General features: G+C 24.7%; 1 protein-coding gene across 1 annotated transcript in view; it reads left to right on the top strand.

The window, feature by feature from the left end:
- The first annotated feature begins 1,438 nt into the window (after positions 1-1,438).
- The window catches only part of LOC112686802, a 252,933-nt gene continuing 235,243 nt past the window's right edge, over positions 1,439-19,128 (top strand). Inside the window, exon 1 of the mRNA XM_025559239.1 lies at positions 1,439-1,794. Within this exon, the coding sequence (XP_025415024.1) occupies positions 1,754-1,794 (41 nt within the window). The 5' untranslated portion in view covers positions 1,439-1,753. The remainder of the gene's footprint in view (positions 1,795-19,128) is intronic.

The following is a 19,128-nucleotide window of genomic DNA, read 5'->3' as shown; positions in this document are numbered from 1 at the left end:
AAGGGGCCTAATATAATTACCGCACACGGGCCTCCTATTTTGTAGTTGCGGCACTGGTTGCATAGCGTTATTCAGTAAAAGTTTATGTATGCAATCCAAAATACTCACTACGATTGTTTTACTATGTTTTGGCCCGTTTACTGTAATAACTATAATAACCAACAGTATTGTATTTATTTATATTTGCTGTTCATTTAGTAATTTGTGTTTGAATACATTGTGATCGACATAGTGTAATAATTAATGGGGTACTGAAAAAAAAAACCATTATTTATTTCGTGGCATGTTATAAAAGTAAATCAATTGAAACGTCTCTCGTGAATATTGGAGTGCAGACTATGACGGACTAAAATATAATATAGATATCTTCTTATTAGTCGATGTTTTTTTGCGTGCCTGCGTTTATACAAATTAATATATTGTGGTAAGATATTTTTATTTATTAACTCATAGTCGTTTTACCGATTGCGATTTTAATATCCTTGAATAGCTGTCAATAATATTTCAACATTTTTCTAGAGCAAAAATATCGACATTTCGATCACAGATTAATAACTATTATCGTACCGAATGATTTTCAATCATTTTTAGCTAAATTATTACGAAATTAATTAGAAATTATATCGTACGTGTGTAATATAATGATATGCAAGTCTTGTAAATTTACAAACAAAATCAAAACGGCCTTTCTCGATAAATCGAACGAGCAACGCGTAGACGATACGCGAAACGAATATCACTCGGCGGCGGCGGAACACTACTAACTTATAAGAGATTTAGCGGGTGGACCGTGCGTGAATTCGCTGTGGTTGCGAGTACGTTACGCCTGCAGTACGTCCTAACATAAAGTGGCGTAGTTACGATGAGGGGGGGGTGTAAAGGGTTTCCATCCCCCCAGATTTTTTTTTAATGATATTTAATTATTATTTATTGATATTTACATATTATTGTAAAATGATATTTTCATTTTATTATGATTAGGTATGTATTAAAAATTGAGTAACAAAATAATTTTCATTAAATACGGGACACAATAATAATACCATTTTAAATGTAATATTATTACATAGGAACTCGCATTAAAATGTACTAAGAATATTATGGATTGACTCATAAACACCCGCCCCAAAAAACAATTGTATCTACGCCACTGCTAACATGTACCATGTTGATCCCACCGCCCGCGCCCGGAGTAGTGCACAATATTTTCGTTCGTGTGACCCTTCGGCTGCGGCGGTCCATCTCTCGTATTCTATAATCCTATTGCCGCCGCCGCCGCGTTCCTTTTCCCATCCTACACGCGACTCACCGGCGACACGGCCGCGACCGCCGGACGAACGTGCCACCGTAACACACTGACGCGCGCGGTCGATCGAACAGCTGTTCCCCTCCTCGTCGCCGTGTCGCCTGCGGGCCGCCGAGAGCGCGGCGTCATGTGTGCGCACCGCGTTTTCCTCTTCAGTCCACCGTATGCCGTGGGTCGCGTCTTGTCGCTCGTCGTCTTGCACCGCGTGTCGTTCGCCGCGCGTTCGTTTTATCGCTATTCGCCAGCGTTTTCGGCGCGCCCCCCGTCCTCGACGTGGTCTCGTTCGCCGCTCGTTTTCGCACTGTATTACGGTCGTGATCATCCAGACACCCTTGCGCTCACGTTCATTCAAAGCCGTGCGATGAAGTGATCGTCGGTTACGCTGCGCGTTCTCATCTCGTTCTTCGGTCGTCCAATCGTAATCCGCCCGTAGCTCATCGTGTGAAAATGCTCGGAGTGTTCAAAAAGCGTTGGAAGCCCAAAAACAGGTACGTCATTTTTTTCATTTCAAGAAATGTACAAATCGTCTATTGCTCTTTGACACGCTCGAATCACGTACACAGCACGTTATTCGTTGTAAAACATTTGGAACGGTGCAACATCGATTTATATGTACCCCGTTCCGTGCAGGGACACTGTTTTATTTAGATACAAGGGCACTTTCAGGTAGATGACACAGATCTTATGAAAATTAGTCGTTTTGGCCAATTCATTTTCGAGTTATAAATGTTGGTGCATTACCTTCATAGCTTTACTGTTCTTATTAAAATGTTCACCCTATGCTCTTCTCTTAATATTACCACTTTACCACGTACACCTACCTGGTAAAAATGAAACTGAATTTATAATCAAAAATATTTACCGAAACCCAACGTACCGAGATTTAGTATTTTACAGTTCACATAAAGGGTAATATATTCTGGTATGCGCGAAACGTACGCATAATTGAATGCTAAAATAATAGTCTCGGTTTATTTAATTATAACGATTTGATATTACGTTTTCGTGGCTGGAAAAATTTAGTACATTAATTTTTTTTTTTAATATTACTGAGTGGTATAGATTTAAAATGGACAAGGCTTTTTTTTGTGTAGCACAATATCGGGGCGGAATTTGTTTAGTTTTGATTTAGTCTAGATCATTCATATGCCCGATCATAACTTTTGTTACATGGCATTAAATAATGCAACAGAAATTTAATTTAACTAAAAATTTTCATTAATTAAATATTGATAACAAAACGCTGAATATAACTAATGAAACGTATTTCCATAGATCCATTTATGAAAATAATATGTATAAGATCTGATTGTATTTAGTATTTACTCAGTGAACATATAAAAGCGTTCAAAAGGAAAGCCGTGTATTTTAAATATTGTTGTTCATACTAAAATGAACCTAATGCTAATGTGTAAAAAACATTTATAGAGTAAAATTTCTTTAATGGTCTTTAAAAATTAAAGTTTATTCAAGTACCTATTACAGGAAATTTTATTTTGTTTTTATAAACATTAAGTTTTATAGGTACTTGCTCGTAATTTTATAATTATTTAAGTATTTAGCAAAGTTTACTGATAACTGATTTTAAAGTTATATTAATTATATTAATTTTGTGTATTATATTTTATTATATTATTATTAAACTTTTGTTGTTGTATTTATTCGAAATGTTATTTGGTAATTATGTTATGATATTAATATATGAAAAATTGTATCTATTAAATATAAAATATTTAAAAAAAATTATGATTAATTATTGAACTACATATTTTTGTTAGTATTAGGATAACTAATAGCTAAAATTTAACCATTAAGTCCAACTTATACTTCATTTCTAATTTTTAATTCATAACATTAAAATCTAATAATTGCTTTTAAATTTTAGTTATAATAAAGTTATATGATAAAATGAGTTTTCAAACTAAACAATTAATTTTATAGATATATACTTTAAAATCTAATATATATATGAATGAGTTTTTTAGTCTTAAAGTAAAATTGGACAGAAGGTATTTTTGTGAATATTATTGTCTAAGTTGTTTAATACTTGATCGTATTTATTTTATTTTTAAGTGTTATTTATATAAACTTTATTTTTTTTTCAAACAATGATTTGGAGACTCTCCTGTACTTAATTGGAGATTTGGAGATTTGGAGATTTGGAGATTTGATAGGATCAGGATTTTTTCTTTTCATCTGTCAGGGTGTAGTTTATTGGCAAGCTTCCGCAGGGTTTATTCTAATAAAGAAACTGTTATAATCGTATAAATTCTTTTTAAAATAAAATAGTTAAAAGATGCATACACAGTTGGTAATTAATTCATTTTAATTTTGGATTCCAACAAAAAATGATTTACAATTAATGTGTCATACATTTATTCGTAAAGAAAACATGTTTTATATCATTAAGTCAAGTACATCTTTTTCAAAAATACTATTTCAACACTAAAAAAATCTTTTTCTCATTTTAATATTGAATGTTATTTATATGAAAATAAATAATTATTACATCTATTTCGTTATTGCAAAGTGATTAAAATTTAAAGTTTATTAAAAATATACTATATATAACTACAAATATTTGTATAAATCTAACTGAAAATGTTGTGGACAATGACCGGACACGCACGTTACGTCGTGATAATGTATATCTCATGCGCGTACAAATTGATTAATTATATACATATACATTTATCAATATATTTTAAATAATTTAAGAGATTAATATCATTAATTTTAAATTTAACTTAAAATATCTCTTGATTTAAGCATATAGTAAAATAAAAAGAACAGTGTTTTGTATAAACTAAATATTATATTAACATGGGAGTCCCGTATGATTTTTTCAGAAAATTTTAATATAATATCGAACAAATACATTTTAATTAATTGTATTCATATTATTATTATTTGAATATTCACATAATATAATTAGTAATATTTTACTGTAATTTAAAAAATTATGATATTAAAAGAAAAAATTAATTAAAAATCATCCTTGTTCAATTTTATATTGTTCTATATTTGCATTTCTTGTGGATTGTTATGGTAATAATTTTCTCATAATACAAACAGTAAAATATACATTAAACTACAGTTGTTACGCTCTCTTAAGTATGAAGTTTTATAAGTAAATAAAATGTACAACATAAATATTTATGTATAAAAAATGTATGCAATTGTAGTATGCAAAGAGACGTGCAAAGTGTGAAGAAAATCGGTTGAAGTTTAAAATATAAACCTATTTAATTTTTAAATTTATTATACTAAGGAGAGATAAGTAATTAGTAATTACTAGTTTTAGTTTTAGTGGGTTAAAAAGTTATTTCGTAGAAAAGAAATAAAATATATTGTTATACATATGCAAATCGTGTTACTTAAAATCTTGGTTAAAATAACTGTTGTATTAAAAATACAATTCTATTTTTCTTAGTTTACATCAGGGATTGGCAACCCGCGGCCCGCGAAGCAATTTTTTATGGCCCGCACAAAGATGGTTAATTTTTGTGTTTTATTTTTGTTCAATAATATTTTTCATACAATTTTCAATACTATTTAATTCATTTTTTTTTATAAATAAAATGTAATCTAATCGTTAATAGTTGATGTTTATTCTATATAGTTGTATAGTCAGTTTAATCTATAAAATTGTTATTATTATCTAATCGGAGTTAAAGATAATGATGGCACTACTCAGTCATAGGATAAATTAAATATACTTACATATATTTAAAAATTAAAATTTCAAATATATTTAATCTGTGTATTTAATACATATGTATCTAATATATTTAATCTATGGTCATAGTTACTTTGCGTTTGTAGTAAGTAGTATAACATCGTGATTACGCCCGTACATGTGACTGTTTGCGTTCGTAATAGTTTCATTTTACAAGTAAATCCAGATATTATGGCGATTAAAAAAAGAAAAATTTGTGATGAACATCGTTTTTTTAATAATTCTTGGGTTGATTACTTTTTGTAATTGTTTACTTTTTCGTTGAAAACAAAGGTAAGCCATTATGTTTAATTTGTCAAAAAATTAAATTTTTTCTTAAAAGTAATTTTTTCCAGTAACATTCGTATTTTTTACACTCATATTTCTATGTAAAATAATCAAATATAATAGCAATACAGTTATAAGTATATATCATATGTAATTTTTTTTTTTAATGTGACCCTTAATAAACATTTGAAAAAAAAATATAGCCTGCGTGGTTCAAAAGGTTGCCGACCCCTGGTTTACATTATTAAAATTAAAAAAGTGGTTGCTAATTTTTTTTTTTTGGAAAATCTTGTTTTTCTTTTAAATAAATACCAAATATATTTTAGTTTTATTTTTTTATTTTGCATCGACAATAAATAATGAATATATAACGATTAAATTCATAGGAAAAATAATACTTTTTTTATAGTTTTTTTCGAGATTAAAATAATCAATTTGTGAAATTTACTGTCGAAAATGATAACTATGTTTTTCTTTAATCTAAATAGAAGTTATAAATACTGATGATAGGTTAGTAGAAATTTTATTGTTATTTCATTACCTTACAAATTAAAATATAGGTATCTAAAATGTATTATTACATCACAACTCACAATAATTAACGGAAGTTGTATTCTATACAGTTAAAATTGTTTTTAAATATAATATATAATTATTAGTATTTTACAATTTTCAATAAATTTTAAACGAAAATGCTAACCATCAAATTAACATTTTTAATATTGTTTTTAATAATATTTTTGTGTATGATTATTATACTAAAATGTAAAATTATGATAAAACAGGACATTTGTATGATAGTATTAAATAATTTGTGGTATAATCCGTATTATAGTTACAATTATTGTTACAAAAAATCTTTAATTGAGTTGTTGTAGGGCATAATAAATTATTTATAATGATTTATTATAAATCATGAAAATACATATACTTATGTAATATCCATGATTATATGTTACATATAATCATTGTAAGATGATGCTGTTTGAATTTAATATTATTTTTGATTTAAGATATTTATATTTGGGGATTAGGTTTTGAAAAATACTTAAAAATTATTATAAAAAGGGTTTTTATAATAAATTCTCGAGTTGTAACTAAGCAATTTATTTTTTTTCGACTTTGTAGTGACTTCCAATCTCTGGGTATACGTGTAAGAATCGTGTAAGGAAAATGAAACTCTTCAAAAGGAAAGCCAAACATTTTGATTTAAATTTTATTTTTTGATTATAGCTGTCTTACATTTAATCTACGATTTTTATTAATTGTTAAAGTGACATTTTTAAGTAGGAACCAAGTTATATTCGACTAAGCTTTGTTTATATTTTGATTTAAACAATTTATATTTCATGATTTAATATATTATATTCTCTTATTTTTATATATTATAATTTATCCTAGTGCCACTGTCTACCGTATAACTTTGTAGTTATTTCTGTAAAAAATATTTGATAAATAGTTTTTACATTTAATTTTTTCCCAAAATGTTATAACAATTTAAGATTAGCCCATAAAGTTTTTATACTCAGGTCTCTATGTATACATCTCGTATTTCCATAATGTATATATATATATGTATATACATGGCCGGCCCAAGTATAGGCGTGCGCAGACAATACTCACAGGTGGTGCATTCCTATTTTACTATTTACCACTAATATTTTTGTCATCATCTAAAATGTTTTCCTGTACAAAATATTAGAAATATTTGGCATGGTTTAACTTAAAATAATTTTTTTTATTAATTGTTTTATCATTACCATTTACCTTAAAAAAAATACAAAATAACCAAAACATTTATTAATTATTTATTTACTTATAATACAATATTTATGAAGAACATACATTTTCACTTAATATCTATATAAAAATTAAAGTTCAAGACGACGTATGGCTGGAGTTAAAGATTTAAATTCTTCAATGATATCTTTAAAATTTAAATTTGTAGCCATTTCTTGCTCTGCAAATATCATTAATAAACACTCAAGACGTTCTTGTGACATCTGACTCCTTAATTTATTTTTGACCAAACTTAATTTTGAAAAGGCTCTTTCACAGCTACAAATTGTAACCGGAATTGTTACAAAGAGCGATAATGTTTTAAAAATGTTAAAAAATTGTTTCTATAACAAACACCAGGCTGTAAAGCCACATTGCCGCAGGTATTGCGCTTGCATACCCTGCACTACCCGTGCGCACGCCTATGGGCCCAAGCAAAAATAGTGCTCTAGGCAAAATCAAATTTTGCCGCTTCTAAAAAAAAAAATTGAGCTCTTATTTTAACTTATTACCTCCCCTATTTTTTATTTATGAATAAAATTATACGTAAAAAGACCAAAAAATGATTTCTATTACTATTACTCAAAACCCATCACTATCGCGACTATCGGATACCACGGAAGTGATTGTGTGGTTATTTATATTTTTTGAATAATTGAAAACGCCCAGCGTAGGCCATAATATAAAGTAATATAATAACTTTAGACAATATTATTTTATTATATACGTAAGTGGTTTTCATGAATGAATTAATTTAAATATTTTTCTTATAAAACACCAATAGAACTAAAAAATTGTTGAAAATGCCTCCCCTACTAAAGTGCCGCTCTAGGCAGGTGCTTAACTTGCCTATACCTTGAGCTCGGCCCTGTATATATATACATTTTAAGAATATTGAATAGTCATATAAGATCAATACAAGTAACTATCTTATAGTTTGGTTGTATTTAATAGATAGTTAAAAACTTTCGAAACTCAAAGGAGGAAAATGAAATACTCTTATTCAAATTACCGACGTTATTTGAAATATTCTCGTATCGGAAATATTAAACACATGTATACTTAAATTTACTAATAAAATATAGTAGGATATTAAACTAAGTTGCATTTATTAACTTAGTGTTGTATTTCCCATGATAATTTGACTAATTTTGACATGATTAATTTGAGACAACTAATTTTATATTGTATTAATTAATTAAACTATTTGTAACTAATTTTTTAATTGTATAATTTGTGTTATAATTTAAAGTTACTATGCACTTATATAAAACACGTTATATCTGATAAATAATTTTTAGTACCGTCATTTTTTTATTATATTATTTAAGTTAAAATTATCAACTTTTGTTTGAAATAATATATGTAATAACCTATTATTAATAAATAATAGTAATGTTTTCTGGGCTTAAAGTGATGGAAATATTAACGTTTTATTATAGTATTAATTGTTTTACGATTTGCTATATAGTTATATATATTTAATTTATTATTATAATTTAGATCAATTAGTATTTTTTAATTAGCTAATTAACTTAAAAATATTAGCATGATTTCTTATAAAAATTGACAATATTAAGAGCACTAATACCAATATGGTTATATATACATTATGTGTTCGAATTACGGCGTAGGTCTGCGAAACAAATTATCGATCTCCTTGTGTCCTCCAAAAACAACTAGGTCATATTGTACACATTCTGTTTTTGATACACATAGCCGATCTTATTTGATTTCTTTAAATTCAATGATGTCTCATATTTCAATATTTTCAATTAATTTGATTGTTATATCTATTTTCTATTACTACGCATTTAATCGCGTATAAACAATAAGAATAAGTTGTACGAGAAGTTTCATATTTTATTCTTAATACATCTTAGATCATGAAATATTTTTTTAATTTTCATGCAATAACGGTAATCTAGTAGTTAATACTCACAGCTATATAAAAATATATATGAGATAGAATAATTTAATAAATTTGGGCTTTTACTATATAATAGTTTTATAAAACTAATACTAAAAGTCCAATTTGATTTCAAAATTGTATTAAAGTTATTATCTTGGTTATTATATACGAATGATAAAATTATAATTATAATAATGACATTTTTACGGGGTTTTATGGATAAGAATATATTTACTGGCTGGAGACAATATCTAATTATTTAAAAATTATAGAAGTTTATGTAACATTATATATTGGCCTGATTATAAACACGTATGAAATATGTTAAGTAAGATTTAAATTTATGATGCATAAAATTTTTACCATATGTTTTTGAATGAATATAAGAATATATATAAATATTCCTGGAAATTTGAATATAATATACCGTTGAAGCCGAGGTAAAAGCTCATTGGAGTGCATTGTATCAGTTTCAAATAGATTCAGCTATTTAATCTGATAGAGAAAAATCAGAAACCTTTACAATGATGAAGTTTATCGATTTATCTTTGATTTTGAAAGAACTTAAATTGATTCGGTCATTTCGAAAAGGCTATTTCTCCACATTTTCAAAATTAGTTTTATGTGATAGATGTGTTAAACTAATAATAATGCATATTTCCTGCGAGAACGCCATATCATAGTTGGTTTTTTATTAATTAATATTAATTAATTAATTCAACCATTTTTCAATTTTTATCTAAATTTAATTTTAATCTCTAAAATCAGTTTTTTATGTTTCCTGACAATTTTCATTTTATGCAGAATGTCCTTTTCGAAATGACCGATTTATCTGTGGAGAGATTGAATTCACACTTTGTGCAATGTATAAAATATAATATGAATTTTTGTTTTAAGCGAACTCTATTCGAAAATCAGAGAATAATTTAAATTTTACTGTTTTATTGTTTTTTTACCCATTATTTATAAAATTAGATATGTAATACTTGAGTATGAAAATCTTTTAAGCTTATCGTATACATCCCATTTTAATATTTTTTTAAATTATGCATAAAACACCAGTTATAGGTAGATGTGAGGAGTGGATAAATCTGCAAAACTATTATAAACCAAAGACAATGGCCGGTGGCTTATATTGTGTACTAAAAGAATAACGTACTGTATGGTTTAATTATACTTTAAAAGGAAATACATGAATTTTTTTTGGTGAAAAATGTTCGTTGAATGTAAATGGTAGTTAATCTCGAGGCGAATACAAAACGCACGAAGTATAAATAGTCACTTGGTAACATTATGTTTTGTATTTCTGTGTAATATCATGAGGAAATAGTTCATTTAAGTAAAATAATTTTCGAAATCATTTATTAATTTTTAATTAAAAATCGATTTTGTTGAAATTTCAACATTTGAGTATAACCAATTATATCATTTTTTTTTTTACGGATGCTGGTTATTATTGAATAGAAGTTGTTGTTAGCTTGAACCTTTGACTAATTAACTTTTTTTACGTTTAACTATTTGAATACTAATTAAAGTGGAATCTTAAATGAAACATTTCCAAATTAATTAAATTTAACTATAGTTTAAACCAATATTATTGTATTATAATATAACATCATAGAAGCATAAAGAAAAAGATATGTACAATAGATAGATAAAGTATGAGAATATATATTTAAAAAGTTTTTTTATTACAATCCTGTATCAAAATGCAAATATTGAAAGAAATTATTTTCAACTCAAAATGATGTCTCATATTACTATTATACTAAATTAGTATAATTAAAATTATACTATATTACTATTATACTAAATGATGTCTCATATTTAAAATAATATTTTTAAATTTAATTAATTGGTTATTGCATAAATGAATTCGGTTAAAACGTATGGAGGATGTCTTCGAAGGAATGGACAATAAACCGATTGATTTAAAGACTTTTCCGATGAACATTTGTTTTAATGTTTAATTTATTAAAACGATGTCTTATATAATTGCAAAATTATTAAAAAAAGGTAAAAAAAAAAACTATAGATGTATACCAATATACTGCAATTCTATGCAGTTATAAATGGAAGTTATGGTGAATTTCAAATACTAAAAAAAACCATAATTTCTAATTAAAATGTCATTGCTACATTTTTATGTTTATTATTTTAGATTTCTATAGTTTAACTTGTGCCAAATGATGCACATGTTATTAATAACACATTTGGCATATGTCCATTGCAGAAGTGTGTGATTTTTCCTTTTAAATTCCTTCTTAAGTTAGAGATAGATTTATTCAAAATATTGTGGGTTGTGTTTTGAGTATATAATGAAATTTATGGTAGTATAGTATTTGTAATTCTATTTTTTTATTTTTATAATATTACTTTCTGTAATATATTATATTTTTAGAATATTTTAGTTAAATTTGTTTAAACATTTTTGTAGTTGAAAAGTTCAAACTAAGGCCGTTTTATATATGTTTTTTGTTTTTTTTGTTTTACATGTTTCTATAATTTATTTCGTGAGAATGCTAACAAAAAAAATCTATTGTGAGTTAAATATTATTATTTGGGATACTGATGTACTCATATATTTTTAAATTATTTTGTTGGAGTTACTGGTGTAATAATAAGTTACATATGTTTATAAGTGACCTAATATATTTTTTAACTTCTATAAATCGTGTTCGCATTTTCTATTTTTTGCATTGTGATATTAGTGTCATAATTATACATTTAAAGTGTAATCAATGAATCGAATTTATGATTTATAAAATTTCATGCATCCTAAATATTGCTTTGATAATTAAAATTAATAATTTTTAAATGTTAGAAATGCATCGCATAACTAAATAATTACTTTCATATTTCATGCAAAATTCGGTTCGCGTTATATTAAAAAACATATGTTTTTTTATGAACTGTTTTCAAGGATATCGAGTATATTTGATTTTGATGCAAAAAATACTTAATTTCTTTATAAATCTATTTGCACTTGATTAAGAATGATTAATATTTACGTAAAATAATGTAGTCGTAAGACATTACTAAGATCCATTTCTCAGTTATTGTCTAAAAATAAAACGTACAGAAACGAACAAATTATTTTCTTTTTTTCATTCTAAAAAATTGGTAATTGCTAAAAATGAAATGTAATAGGTTTAGTATGCAATACATTCATGTAAGACAGCAAAATAAACGTTATTCTGTTATTTTTATATCAATATCAACATTATTCCATGAGCTGTATAATTTTAATAATTTGACTAATTGGATTAATTGCAAATAATATTTTGGAAAAAATATATAGAATACACATCAAAATTGGTCATATATATAGAATAAATATAGAATGGTTCAACTATAATAAAATAAATCAACGAAATGTTCGTAATTTTCAATTTAATAACTTTAATTATTGTACTTACATTTAATATACGATTAATCATACTTCATGCATGTATACTATAATATTATAATCGGCGTTATAGATGAATTAGCGCAATAGTGTGAATGTATATTATATTATTATGGTAATGACCGATGAGAAGTGTTTCGAACCAGTTTTTCTCCATTAGTCTAGTGAACCGCGATCACATCCTTAGGCTTATATAAGTATATTTTGTGTATATATTCGTATAATAAAAAAAAATGTATCGACGTTGTATTATTGAAATTTATAACTATGTATATAAATATAATTTTTCAAATATTATATATTTTATTTTAAGAAAACTTAATGGTAATAAAAAGTAAAAAAAAAAAAATATATATACTATAAACGTATAGGTATGTATGAACTTATTTGTTTACTATGAGAAATAATGATTATACAGTATATTATATAGTTATCCTGTATGCAAATTTACTCATCACTGTTGACGTGAACTATAAAACAAAAACCTTTTAAGATTCAAACAAAATTCCAAAAACTCTTTAGGGGGCTTATAAATACGTTGATTAACAACTTATTTTATGTGTTTTATATGTATTTTAAAATATTAACCAGTTCAAAAACATTAAAATATATATTTTACTTAATGTTAACTGGCTTTAGTGATTAGTAATATACTTAAACATATAGAATCCTTATTCTGTTTCTCTAGAAACAAGTTCGTTATTATAAGATATTCTATGTTCATTTTCTGAAAATATAATCTTTAATTTATTTATACATTAAATATAATATTATATACTTATGCGTTTTAATAATAATTTTTTACGTTTTTGTCGAGTAATTATGGGTGTTTATAATGAATGAACCTCTGGTTAGGTTATTGACACTTCAAATTAAATAACAATAAAAATAAATATTGTACATACTGTGTCTTATATATCTTCCATCAATTATTTAAATTAACTATATCTGTGTTTAACAGATTTAAATTTAAATTTAATAATAAATCTATGTTAGTTTATGAAGTTATTTATTTTTAAATTTTATAGCTCGCCTGAAAATGAAAATAAAAACGTATTTTACTGATATATATGTATATATATATATATATATAAATATTTTAATACTAATAAAATATTATTAATGTTTGATTTATATTAAAAGGTAATTATAAACCAATTTAATATCATTCATTATATCCATTGTAAATGTAGATACGTGTTATATTAAATATAAATTAGAAACATAATCATTATGTATTGAATGTCATGCTCGTTTAATTAAATATACCTATATTGAAACCATATTGGTTGTAGGCCTATATTTATGTTATCAAAGTATCAAATTATTATTTTTTAATTGTTAAATTTACATATAATAGGTCTCTTAGCTGTAAATTAAACATGATTAATAAAACCTTTTTAATTATAATTACTTTCATTGTATTATTTTTACCATTACACAATTTAATTTTCTGAATATTTTGCGAGACAAAAAATTACTTTTATAACAAGATACTATCTTAAAAATGATTAATAAGCAAATAATCTGTTTAATTTGACAGGCTAGAAGGGATAGATTTGTATATTTATCATGTCAATCGTTATTATGTTTTAATATTCATACTAACACATTGATAAATATTAAGATAGATAATTTAATATTAAGGTCTTAATCATTACCATTTATTTTTCTAATTACATTGTTATAAATATTCATATTGTTTATAATAAATAACTTAATATTATGATTATTGTTTTCAAACGGAAATCAAATTGTTGTTAAAAGATAAAAATTATTGTGGAGCAAATTGTTTTATGCTGTATATTATAAAAATACAAATATGCCACTTATAGTATAGATAATTTAAATTCTAAATAATTCATACATACGTACATAAATATACCAATAGATTTTATACTTGTTTAAATATTAATAATTAAATAAAAATAGATATTATTTATTCAATTTAATTAGGAAATTGCTTTCGTATGCACCAAGTCCCATTTATTGTCTGAGAATATTTAGCACGTATCATTTGCATAGGTAATTATTTTTCCATTAATTTACATACTACATATACTATTTATGTACAATATAAATATCACTGGACGAAGTACACTACCTTGTGGGTACACCACAGTATATTTTCATATTATCACCTTCTGTCTCATTTATAATAACCTTCATATATATGTATAATTCCAACATTCAAATAGCTCAAAAACCATTTTAAACTTTATTTAATAGTTTCAAAACCGGAAATTATATTTCATAGTTCTTTATGATTAATAGTATCGAACGCTTTCGCAAAATCTAGGAATACGGTAATAATTTTTTTTTTTGTTATCAAGTGCATCTGTAGTTCCTAATTCTGTTCTATAGCCATATTGATTTTTTGAAAGCAGATTATTATTTTCTAAAAAGTTATTGATCTCGATTTTACAACTTTTTCAAAGATTTTTACAAAATTACTGATAAGTGTTATTGGTCTGTAATTATTTATTATTTGTTCATCCCCATTTTTAAAAAGTGGTTTAACAATTGTTTTAAACTCTGATGAAAATATCCCTCTTTTAAACTTTTATTATATATATAAATGAATGGGTTCTATAATTAATATTAATATTGGTACTTTTTATTAATTCTACTGATAATTTATCAAAACCTGTTGCTCTTTTATATTTTAAATTATTTATTAACTTGATAACTTCATTTTTATTTGCAGATTCAGTAAAAAAGTTATTAAAGTTCTTATTATAGGGATATTGGACTTCAATATGATTATGATCTGATTTAATGAATTTCTCAGACAAATGTGTACCAATTATAGTGAAGTATTCATTAAATTTATTTCATACAGTTGTTGTATTACTATGAACATCTATTATTTTATTATCAATTACTAAGCTTTTTACATTATCTTTAATATTTGTTTTATTACCTATTATTTCATTAATTAGTTTCCATGTAGCTTTTTAGATTATGTGATATCGAGTTAAGTTTCCTTTTATAGAAATTAATTTTGGTTTCTCTTAAAAGTGAATTAAGTTTATTCTTATGTGATTTATTATACTTAAATAATGCATTGTTTAAATCGAGTATTTTGGTTTTTTCGAAAGTTCATTTTTTTTCGTATAGAACACAATCAATTTACTGTCATCCATTCTTTAATTCTTTTGTTTTTTTGATAATATATTTTGTTCACTTGTATATTTTTCAATAATACAGTTTATTTTATCATAAAAATGATTAACTGTAACCTTAATATAAGTCTCATTATAAACACAGTTCCAAATCTCCTTTTCCAAATAACATTTAATTAAGCCGTAGTCAATATGTTTTATTGTATTTCTATTTTGATGCTCAAATTTTACTAACAGGATTGATGCAATTATTGGTCCGTTATGTCGATTTGAATGACATATATTTCAATATTATTTAAAAATTTTTCATCACAACATTAAACAAATAAATTATTTAATTTATTGATGTATTAATTATGTGATTTGTTTAACTGTAGTCTTGTATATATATTTATAAACGGGCAAAAAAAATTTGATGATAATAATCTAGATATTCATTATTTAAGTTTTCATTGCAAATAATTCAATAATATTAATATAAATATCTCCTATTATTAACATTCGGTCTTGTAGCGATTTATCATTATTTATTATGTCATTAAGATTAACCGAAAATCTATTATCATTTGATGATGATCTATAAATACATGATGCATTAATTGGAATATTGAATGAATTATCAGCAATTTTTAAATTAATAATATTTGCTACCTTACTGCATATTCATTTAAATCAACTGAAAAATTATTTTTTATAAAAACAATGATACCATCATTTTGGTTTTTTTTCACTTTAGTGGAGAACATTTGGAAACCAAACAAATTATATGTATAATTATCTAAATCATGGTATATATCATTATCTACATCAAGTGTCAGTTAGAATGATTATATTTACGCAATAAAAGTGTACATCATTTTTAAAAAAATAGTAATAACTGGTCAAAATTAACATTTATACTGCTTAAATTAATACAAAATATATTTAAAAAACTATTTTTGTACAGTTTGAATATATTATTAAATTCAGATATAGATTTAAAATATTTTGTTTTATAGTTTAAATATGAGTTGATGGAACTGAGAATATTCTTGAATAATATTTTGTTTTGTTTAATTATTAATGTAAATTTACAAAAACCTTATTCTAACAAAAATTTATAAAAATTATTAAACAATTTTGGATAACAATATTTCTTTATCAATTAATACCATATAACATTCGTGGTTTCAGATATTTTAACAAAAATCTTTGAATCTTTAAATCATTTAAATTCATTACCAACCTCTTAAGCCTTTATTCTTATTTTGTAGAAAAGATTTCTATTTGTTTGGGTTAAAATGACCCCGAAGGCGATGAGAGGATTATGTCGAGAAGGATGTAGCAGACTTCTACCCAGATAAATATTGGTATATATTGGTGAAAAATTTTGACAAATGGAGTCGTTTATGTTTGGATATGCCGTTCAATAAATATTAATGTTGTAAACCAAAAATAAAACAGTTTTTTTTAATAAAAATGGCAACCAAACCGGAACAGTAATGATAAATTCAAACAGTTTCAGCTCCTGATAAGAATACACCAGACTAATAATTAATTTATTTTTATGTACTATTACATATATATATTACACTATTTACATATAATAACGTATACAACCTTAAATATAATTTACGAATGTCGCATTTATTAAGTAGCTATTTATTGTATATTTATTGTATCAAAAGAAATATACTTGAATTATCTTTTGTATAATTATATTAATATAAAATATAATATGGTTGATTGAATAATACGAAATCGAATAATTAAAACATTATTTATTCTGATAGCAAAGTGAAGAGTGTTTTGACTTAAACATTAAATATTTTATATATTTTAATATCATCCCATAATTTTTTTTAAGGCCTTACAAATGTAAAAAAAATAAAATATGCTATTATGGAAACAATACCGTTTTATATAATTGTATTGTAGTATATAATGTACTTTTTGTTATTAATCAATTATATACCTATAGTGTGAATTGTTTGCAAAGATTATTAACTGTGAATACTTGATGTAGCGGGTAAAATTTAATTAATTTCTTTCTATGATATATATATATATATATGTTTATTTTTATTTTGCGTTATATTAATTCAATATTATTTTAACTTAACTGATCTTAGATGTATTAACATTTCATATTATTCGGTTAATGAATAAATGTTGAACAAACATTTTGAATAACACCATTACGTATAGTACAAATCATCCACTCGAATATCAATATTCACATAACCCCAAAACATCTCGAGGATATATGTACTTGACATGTCATTTTTGGCAATGAAACATCTTTGAATAATATTATTTACGATATGCTGTGTGGATGAAACAATAAATACAAATATAACTCTCCAACCAATCACTATAATGATGATCGTTTGTTTATCGGTAAAATGTGTTAACGCCATTATCGACCGTTTGCCAACCAGCTCGTAAAAGTCACTAGATCCACTTTAAACGAAAACGCTTTATTGAGATTTATAATGTGCACTACATACCTACCATTTTGTTGTAGATTATTTTACAACTCTTTTGAAAATCAAAAAAAAATAATATATAATAATAGTGTTTACTTTTGTTACCCAATGTCATTTTTGTGTAAACATTTATACAAAAAAACTTGCCTGGTGAAATAATACGTGAGTCACTGTACAGTAAATGTTATTCTCTATTATTATCGTATGGTTTTTGTTCTGTCGGCTGTTACAAGAACAGATTTTGAAAATTGGACAAATCGGCTTTATTATTAAGGGCGCATGTTTCGTTTGTCGGGATGAATCATTGAAAAAATAAGCTAACCGTTTTTAGGTAAACAATTGATTTTTCATTTTTACCGTCGGTATTCATTGTTGTATTATATTACTTATATCTTATGATTGTAAGTGTAATAATCTATCTGAAAAAATGAGAACCAAAAATATATCATTATTATGTGAACAACTGATAATTATATACTATAAAATAAATATATAATCGGCTATGGTTGTGTGTTCTAAATTACTTTTGAGTGTACTAATTCCCAATTTGTGTTTAATAGTTCCTCACAATTACATTATTTGAAATTGTAAAGCAAAAGTAGAATTAAATACAAAATTATATTTAATATAAGTAAATAACACGCATTGGAAATTTCCATTTTACAATATTTTTTTATTTTCTAATTTATTTTCATCACGTTTCATTACAAAATTTACAGAGTTAAATAATTAGTTAGACAACTTATATAATCAGGCGTAATAAAAATCTTTTTCAATGATTATGAATTATGACATTATAGGTAAATATGAATATAATTATTATATTAATAAAAATATTTTGCATTATCGTGAAAATGAAACTCAAAACAAGTAAAGAAAGTTATTTAAAATGTATGTTGTAGTAATATCAGTACTGTTATATTTATTTTTTATATACCTTGTTAGATAACAGCATTATTTCATTTTTTTTGGTAATTTACTAAACAGATTTTAATAACTTCTACTTATATTTTATTTGTGCCGTTATAATTTATGTATTATTGTGTTTAATAAAATAAATATATAACATTTAAAGTAATTAATGAAAAAATAAACTAACAATATTTAACGCCATATAATTTTT

This window comes from Sipha flava, unplaced genomic scaffold, assembly GCF_003268045.1.
Source record: "Sipha flava isolate LNK unplaced genomic scaffold, YSA_version1 324_pilon_pilon, whole genome shotgun sequence".
NCBI classification, from domain to species: Eukaryota; Metazoa; Arthropoda; class Insecta; order Hemiptera; family Aphididae; genus Sipha; species Sipha flava.
This window is presented reverse-complemented; position numbering and strand designations above follow the sequence as displayed.